Source organism: Guyanagaster necrorhizus (assembly GCF_019112545.1).
Source record: "Guyanagaster necrorhizus MCA 3950 unplaced genomic scaffold BT62scaffold_51, whole genome shotgun sequence".
Classification (NCBI taxonomy): domain Eukaryota; kingdom Fungi; phylum Basidiomycota; class Agaricomycetes; order Agaricales; family Physalacriaceae; genus Guyanagaster; species Guyanagaster necrorhizus.
The window spans coordinates 257,615-265,929 of NW_025064930.1; the positions used below are offsets into that span (position 1 = coordinate 257,615).

At 49.5% G+C, this 8,315-nt stretch overlaps 3 protein-coding genes across 3 annotated transcripts; 1 reads left to right on the top strand and 2 right to left on the bottom strand.

Moving 5' to 3' along the window:
• Positions 1–129: 129 nt before the first annotated feature.
• Positions 130–2,824, top strand: BT62DRAFT_938166 (uncharacterized protein). The gene is made up of 8 exons (XM_043187475.1): positions 130–214; positions 266–314; positions 366–1,146; positions 1,198–1,582; positions 1,640–1,795; positions 1,848–2,465; positions 2,534–2,639; positions 2,688–2,824. Exons 3-8 carry the CDS (start codon positions 393–395, stop codon positions 2,712–2,714), a joined length of 2,046 nt encoding a protein of 681 aa, XP_043033851.1. The 5' UTR covers positions 130–214; positions 266–314; positions 366–392; the 3' UTR covers positions 2,715–2,824.
• On the bottom strand, positions 2,736–5,357 carry BT62DRAFT_1080965 (SET domain-containing protein; the record flags this gene model as incomplete). Its single annotated transcript, XM_043179624.1, has 10 exons — positions 2,736–3,019; positions 3,076–3,108; positions 3,188–3,386; positions 3,435–3,443; positions 3,492–3,640; positions 3,691–3,744; positions 3,797–3,953; positions 4,003–4,142; positions 4,203–5,145; positions 5,200–5,357. 10 exons carry the CDS (start codon positions 5,355–5,357, stop codon positions 2,864–2,866), a joined length of 1,998 nt encoding a protein of 665 aa, XP_043033852.1. The 3' UTR covers positions 2,736–2,863.
• Positions 5,358–5,533: 176 nt separating this feature from the next.
• On the bottom strand, positions 5,534–7,798 carry BT62DRAFT_938171 (uncharacterized protein). The gene is made up of 4 exons (XM_043187477.1): positions 7,323–7,798; positions 7,152–7,270; positions 6,989–7,096; positions 5,534–6,938 (listed from the first exon to the last, which is right to left on the bottom strand). The coding sequence occupies exons 1-4, from the start codon at positions 7,480–7,482 to the stop codon at positions 5,706–5,708; spliced, it is 1,620 nt and encodes a 539-aa protein (XP_043033853.1). The 5' UTR covers positions 7,483–7,798; the 3' UTR covers positions 5,534–5,705.
• Between the last annotated feature and the right edge of the window lie 517 nt (positions 7,799–8,315).

An 8,315-nucleotide genomic window follows, 5' to 3' on the forward strand; every position in this document is an offset into this window, starting at 1 on the left:
TAAACATATGTACTTTTTTACATTTACACATACCCACGACACGATATGATTATGATTTTTTACTGGCTTGCATGATTAAACTTTTTTCAGTCACGCGATTCGAGGGCCGGATGGTCGGCCCGGTAGCGTCACAAATCTGGACTGCAACCGTCACGGCCACTTGCATTGAAAGTCCATGTATACGTCGTAAAATCGGTGTACGAGACCAATGCCAGTAAGCGCTACTTTATCTATTGGTGTCTCCTTTTCCTAAATATTTTCCTAGTTGACAGAGACCCGTCTTTCATATTTTGCGACTTCCATGTAACTTTACTGTGAGCAGAATTTACGACATCTCATTACAGTTACTAAGGAAACATTTATAGCCTGTCCAAAAGCAACATTCTGGAAGGATGGCAGATACACTGCTTGCCATTTTGCTCGTGACGACCTCCGCAAAAGAGGCGAATCTCGTGTATCAGTGGCCCGCAAATCCTGAGTCTCTTCCAAGATTGAGCCGTCCATATCCAGAGAATACTTCGGACCTTCGACTCCGTGCGCAAATCAACGAGTCCGAATATGCATGGAAACGTACCCAATCCGTGCGCGACAGGTCGACTTCCTTGACCCGTTCATCATCTCATCCTCCTTCGGGAAGGAACTCGCCAACCCAAGATCTAGATTCTACATCCGCCAAGGATGAATACAACGCCCTCTTCGGATACTCGTCATCCTTCCTAGCGGGCCTTCTATGCCCCCAGAGGTCCATGTGCCACCAGAAATGCGAATTGCTTGTCGACGATCTCGCTTTTGTCGGGCACCCTGTCTGCGATGACGCGGATGGTGAATGGCACTTCAAACCCGAGAGCCCCGCTAGAGGGAGGGAGGAACGAAGTCCAGGGTCCGATGTTGAGACAAGCCCAGTTTTACAGCAAAAGGCGCCATCCAAGTCAACCTGGCTCCAGACCTTCAATTTTGTAATTGTCCTCGACCTACCGCATCCTTCGTCCTCTACGTCGGGAAACTATCTGAAGTACATAGAGATTGTGTACGAACAGATCGTTTTCACGATGACTGCCGTCCTTTTTCAAGAACAAGTCCTACACAATTTCGTCGAGGAAGAATGTGACAAACTGGGTTCGCTCAAGGATAGCTGCATGGCAAAAGGTTAGTTTCCTCTCGTTCCTGTCTGCCAGCGTCTAAAATTACAGATATTAGGAGAACCATTCTCAAACTTTATGACCCAGGCTTTGGAAGTTTCATCTATAGCGCCGGCCATGAAAACGCTTTACGAAGCTGTCAAATTGTCTTCGATGGCCTACGTCGCGATCAATAATATTCCTCTGGAGCTGCAGCTTCCGCCATTCCTGGATCGAATCCTCTATACTGAAGACGACGATCTCCATCAGCCCGAGGACGAAGAATGGCAGAGTTGGGGACCTGAAATGGCTTTTGGCTGGAAACTTCCGGCGTTGGCGCCTTGGAAAAGTTTGCTGTTGTTGGATGACTCCCTGAACCTCAGAACACCTCACATCGACGGCAACGATCACAACTTGATTGAAGGCCTTGTAAGATTTATGGAGATCGCTTCGATTACACTTTCGTGAGTTTTCAACTTTCATTGATAGATACGCTTTTTCATGCTAACGGTCATATAAAGACTTGCCGACATGGGTACTCTGTTAGACTGGGACCTGGAGACGCAGTTGTTCCCGACCGTTCGCTGGCTCGTCCAGCATCGGCGAGCGAAGGTTGTCGACATTGTACACACCGGATTGAAGACTTTGTTCATTCTTCCCCCGAAACTCCCGGCACCGTACGTGATGCCAATGTCTTTCCGAGAACGTGTCTGACATGGTTTGATGCAGTATATCGCAACTGTCGGAGGAATTCGAGAGAGAGTTTGCCCAACAGCCAGTTTCTTCTCTTCCCGAAATACTCTCTGCGATATCGACCTCATCTGGTACCCAATTCTTCGACGTCGTTGTCCAGTCCAAGGCCCTCATACCGTCGTATCAAAGCGTGATCTCATGGATGCTCCAACGCGACCTGCTCGTCACTCTCCACCTCCGCGTACGCATAGTCGCCACCAAGGAGCTCAAATTACGCGTCAAGCATCGCATTGAGAACGCCCGGGCGAAGAAGGCCAACAGAAGCCTGAGCAAGCTCTCCCAGGAAGCCGACACGGACTCCTCGTCTCCTATTGCACCGGGGATGATGTGGCTCTCTTTATCGCCAAAGGCTGCGCACGCGTATTCACGACGCCGTCTATCTCCTGAATCTGAGAGGGGCCAAGTGGAAGCTGACGACCCAGAGGAACTCGAGGAGGAGCAGGAGCAGGAGTGGGATTCTGGATGGGACGCGAATGACGATGATTTGACGTCGTCCATAATCAAGGACCCCAGTCGTGCGACGCCTCTGCAGCGACAGTGGCTCTCAGCTATGTCGGAGGGCAAGGACGCGCACATCGCTAAGCGATTTGATCAGTAGGTTCATTTGCCCGAGTCAAAAAAAAAAAAAAAAAAGGTGGCCATCGTGCTGACGTTTGTTCCAGCATCAATCAGTATTTTGACGGGAAGCGTACGGACGATGAGATCTTGTATCGCGCTGAAATATCGCGCAAGCAGCTTCGTCAACTGCTCCACCATTACGACGAATATGTGAGTTTCCATGTTTGGCGAACAGCCGAAGACTGACTACCTACCCAGCTTCAAACTTTCTTACACCCATCATAATATCGCCAGGATTATATATCGACAGTATCAATGTCTTTTATATCTGTACACGAATTATGAACATGCAGCAGTTACCTCCCTATACACATTATACAACAATCAAGCGTCTGGCCAATAATGATGGAAAAAAAAAAACTGTCAAGAAAATCTCAAGCCAACCATCCACGACAATTTGACGCTCCACACATGCACCGATTCCTTCCCTTGCGCTTCTTGACAGCTCTCGACGGGCAATAGTCAAACGTGAACTCGGTGCCGGCGAGTATTTTCTTCTTCGCCACAAAGGCAACATAAGGTGTCCTCATCTGCAGAAACAGCGTGAATTATCAACACCACGAAGGGCAGAGCTGATGAATAATACCTCAAAGATGGTGTCATAAACGACTTGATATATCTGCAGCGTCGGATCACAGGAATGACTGGGGAACATGTTTGTCCGTCCGTGTCTGGTCCCAGGGTGCATGAACACTCACTTCAAGAACCGCGTCCAGTTTCCTTTCGCCATCGGGTGTCAGCCAGCCCAAACTCGAAAGATAAGAGAGGAAACGTATCTCACCATACAATGTTGAATCAACGCTGTAAGTCCCTTCCTCAGGCTCGCTCCCGTCTTCTGTGAAATCCAACGCAAAGGTAAATGACTGGTCCGATGACTTGTTGGCTACGGTCCGAGGCCTGTAGGATACCATTAGTACACGAGCAAGCAACGGCGCATGTACATACACTAACAACCTGCATCACAGTGAATACACAGCAGCAAGAGTCGAGATGGCGACCTACCCTGTATACAGCCCAATAACCCTCCCCCGCTCCACATCAGCTGACGAGCGAACACCCCAGCCATACCTTTCTGTCTTGAACACCTCGATAGGGACTTGACGAGGACGCTGGGCTGTGCGGTTTATACAGCTTACATCACAGCGGCAGAACTGGAAGCATATGAGGTTAGGTGTCTCAGCCGAATAGAGCTTTTGCTAACCCTGTTGCACTCGATAACAGCGACATGACTTTCCACGTTGAAGGTGAATAAACCCTGTGAGACGCTCAGTAAAAGAGGGGTAGCCAGAAAAGAGCATATTTCCCACCCTGGAGGAATAAGCGAACACTTGAACCTCTTCCCCGTTTTGCTTGACCCTCCTGACTTCGGAATCAGCCTGGCAACCGCACGCAGATGGGTGGGTGCACGTTCTGCAGATGCAGACGGTGAGCAGTGCGTCGTCGACGTCGGGGATGCCCGCACCACTGAGAAAATGGTTGATACATCACTGGAAGAAGAAGAATGGTTACATACCGAACGTATTCCCTTTCCAGATACGTGAAATCCATGGCCAGCTCGGGCGTTTCTTCGTCGTCGACTTGATTAACGAACGTGATGGAAGCTGCTCCTGCTTTCGCTGCTTCGAGGGTCCAATGTCGTTGCAGAATTTCGCGCTGTGAAAGCCTTGATAAGAATTGTGTTAAGCTACTCAACAAGAAGGGATTTATGTGAACTTGCCTTTGTGGTAGCTTCTCAAGACGTTTCCTAGGCCGCGACGAGGATGCTTCTGAGGCTGTCAACGATCGCTTTCGCTTGCTATCAAACACCGTGAATAGGGTTTGCGAGGCCGGAGTCTGTGTAGCCAAAGGTCGCGCAATTGAGACGAGTTGAGCAGGTCCGGCGCTGGTGACGACCTCGAAAGAATGAGAGGCTCCGATCATTCTTGCCTGGGAAGTACGTATCGATGCAGAAGAGAGTTCTCGGATGTTAAGAGAGCCGTCTCGCCTTGTGGACCTATGTGGGAGTAACCGAGTGGCCCCGTCTTCGCCAGCGGACGCTGAAGACGTCGAAAGCATCCTGTAGTCACTCCATGGTGCTTCCCTCTCTTTCCCCTTCCTCTTGGATGACGACGATATAGTCGACGCGGATGGCGAGTGTGCTCTTTCCCCTGAGCCTGGAAGTCTGTGTCTGGACAGCGCCGGGTTGTTGGCTGTCCTATTCCTCAGCCTAGACGAAGGGGGAGGTGTTGACGGAGGGTCTGGTTCAGTGTCCAGAGACCCAGAGACGTCGGAGTCCTCGCCGTCCGTGTTTTCAGGTGAAGAGTGCTTTTGTAGCGGAATGTTTTTATCAAAAAGTAGCGCCGCCAATTTCTCTGAAATCGGAATGGGTTCATCTTTTGTTAATGCGATTTTCTCCTCATATGCCTGCGCCCGCAAACGCCTCCGGGTATTCATGATATCCGTAGAAGACCAGATCTGAATATCTCGAGACTCCTGAGCCATCCTTTGTCGCTTTTGTTGCTGTCGTGCACTGTATGATTTCAGATACGGGAGAGGTATGTCTTTCTCGGTATACGTGTTACTTGTTCCATCTTCTCGCTTCCATGTATCTCCGCGAATCTGTGCTTCATGAGCATAGTATGAATGAAAGAGAACCGTAATACGATTCACCTCTTTCCTGTTCAAAACAGATTAGTATAATGTACATAAAGGAAAGATGAAAACCACGCACCTATCCTCACCGTCGTACCCCACGTGAGGCCAGTTGCCGTGCTCATCTGCGCCTTCAGCACCATCGAAATTTTCTTCTGGAGTCTGAGAACGCGACCAGAGATACAAGGGGTCGTTGTCAGTGTTGCTATCTTCCTCATATTTAGAAGGAGTAGTCATGGTGGGAGTCACAGTCAACCTAGTCCCCTTAGGCAGATGAAGCCAAGACAGACCGGAACCCTAACCCTAGCTCGAGTCAAGGTGCAACGAATGAAAAAGTAAACGTCACTGTCACGAGCACAAACGACACCCAAGGCCGACGAAATGGAAATAGCTAAGAGAAAAACGTGAAGATGGTCAGTTTTACCGCGTTGTTTGGGGCATTCTGTTTACCAAAAGTAATTTATAAATATCTGGGCATACCGGTGTAGATAGTAAGCATTTACAGTGGCTTGGACAAATACTACTAGTACATGATTGAAAACGAAATACGCTCGTTGGCGGAGATGAGACTAAAAGATGCAGAACTTACAAGGCGTTAACTGCTTGAGATACCTTGTTTCCAGCTGCTTCCAGCGAAGAACGGACCGAATCATCCATCACAGACTTCAACAGATTCCTCGACTTCCATCGGTCGGGGTGGAACATCTGTCTTGCCCTCATTACCACCTTCTTATACAAGTGCCTCTCCAGATGGCGCCTTATAACTTTGAAGAAGCCATCCACAGCCTGCCAGTCATCAAGATCCGTCACCTTGAATTTCCGAGGATTAACCAGCACAGGCCAAGGTATACCGGCAGATGTCAACGGCTTCGATTCAGAGTATTGAGTCGTCTCGAACTCGTCCATCAGGAGGAGAAAACGTTCGACTGCCTGGGAATCCGTCCAGCTTTCGAGGTTCCACTTTTCCTTATCCCTCCTCTGGCATCGCCGCTTCTCAGCCTTTGTAGCCTCGTGCCACTTCTGCCGCTGCAACCTCTGCTTTTCTTCATACTCAGCCTGAGCTCGTTCTCGCTCTAGACGAGCCTGCTCTTCCATCATCGTCCTGAGTCGTTCCTTCTGTCGCTTCTCGTCCTCCATCTTGCGCATGGACTCAGCCCGCCGCTTCTGTTCCATCTCTCGTTCTTTCTGCTCCTTCTCCTCTCTCTGCACTCGAGCATCTTCCCATAGAAGCTTATCCCTCTCGAGCTCCAGTATCTTGCATCGTGAATTGACGACACATAGTTGTCTTTGTAGACCGACGACCTCTTGTGCGTGTCTGGCAGTAGCCGCCCGAACCGTACGGTTAGCCTGTGCGATCTCCCGCTCCCTGTCCTCCCAGTCGCGGCACAACACTTTCACCTGCTCCTTGGTGCTTTGCAGCGCATCATGAGAATCCAGTAATTGTGATCGTTCCTGCTCGAGCTGTTGCTGGCAAAGTTTCATCGTCTCAACCTCCAAGCCTAGCTCCACCAGCTTCTGCTCAAGCCCATGCTTCTCGTCGCAAACTGCCTGCAGGGCTGTAGCAAGATGTTTGTCGGGGTTCTGTTTCAGATTGGATATCTGCAGTCGCTGACTTTGCAACTCCAGTTCGGCGGCGTCATTCTGACGCTGAAGCTCGATGACTTTCTCCTTCAGGACTCGAACATGATCGACATTGCGTTTGTCCGATTGCTCGCGTTCTTCCTTCAATAGTTGCCGAACGGCGATGAAGTCCGCAACGGATGGAGTTGGTGGCTTATCGGCAAACTGATCAGCATGGCTCGACTGTTCGCGATCAACCTAGGATCTTTGTCAAGGAGATGCGGTAAACAAATCTCATTACAACCTACATCGGTGAGTCTGCATTCATTCTTCTCTTTGAAGTCTGGATCTCGACCCTGTTTCGCTATCCTTTCATTATCACCATTGGGAGGAATGATATCTATTCCAGACTGTTCCTAAGAGGAAACGGGTCAGATATCGACCTGAATGACGATGCAAATCAGATATCACCTCAGCTGCTGCTTGAGACGTTTCGTCTAGTCGCTCTGGCGGACTGGCAGAGAAAGACAGAGTGACGTCGGATGTCCCTGAAACAGAGCAGATGACGCCGGATTTCATAGCTCTTCTGGCTAGATAATTCTCTTGTCAGAGCAATCTACCAGAGGACGATGTAAATCTAACCAAGTAGTATCGAGGGAAACTTGATGACAGCGCATCGTGATTCTTCATCGAACACAATGGTCGCTAACTGCAGAGCAGATCTGAGATGCTCTGCAGTGATAGCAGCAGGAAGATCGTGGAGATATAGTACAGGTTCCTTCAGATGGGCGCCGGAGGACATCGTCGACGTCTTGAGGATTATGGGCTCACGCAAGGGGGATATGCGCCTGGGAAGTGCCCTATATTATGACATCGGCCACGATGGACCCCTCGAGGCATTGAGGCATCGCCAGGTGACCTTGAGCGCTTAATAGAACATTGAGGTTGGGGTTCAAAGGGTATTTCCGTGGTATTGGATTGGATGAGAATAGGAACCGAAATGGTTGTGTCTGTTCCTAAAGTGTCCCACCATGACCGGAATCAAGCTCATACTACTCATCTCATCTATTACTGCTCTCAGCGAGTGCTCAGACGCGATGGAAAGGGTGCATTTTGATAGAATCGGCTTGCTTGAACCTTATAGCCCTGTAAGCAGGTCAGCGTACAGTATCCTTGGGAGGCTACTTACCACTTACCATCAGGTAATGCTCTCGTTCTCTCTGCATATACACAACCTGAAAAACGTTGCTTGGATAGGCGATCCTGCCTGCAATGTTACGTAGCACAGAATTGAAGCAAGAGAGCCTGGTACGGAGTCCACTCTATAGAATCGCCTTCTAATAAGAAATAATTGCCATAAAAGCGATACAGGCGTACAACTCACAAATCAATTTCACTGGGCCACTGGCGGCTGGTGACTGGTCCAGGTCCTTGGACCGTGCATGTCAACAAAAAGAACAAATGTAAGCGTTTTTAACGATGCTGTTGGCGGGTTCTGTGCTGCGCACCATGAAGAATGGAAGAGACCGTGATCGTTCCAATGCAAGATGCCCTGCGCGATGATGGCGCCTCTTCTTCCTTTACCACTATCACCACTGTCCTTCCCCTATGGATCCACCAGTTTGCATCTTTACA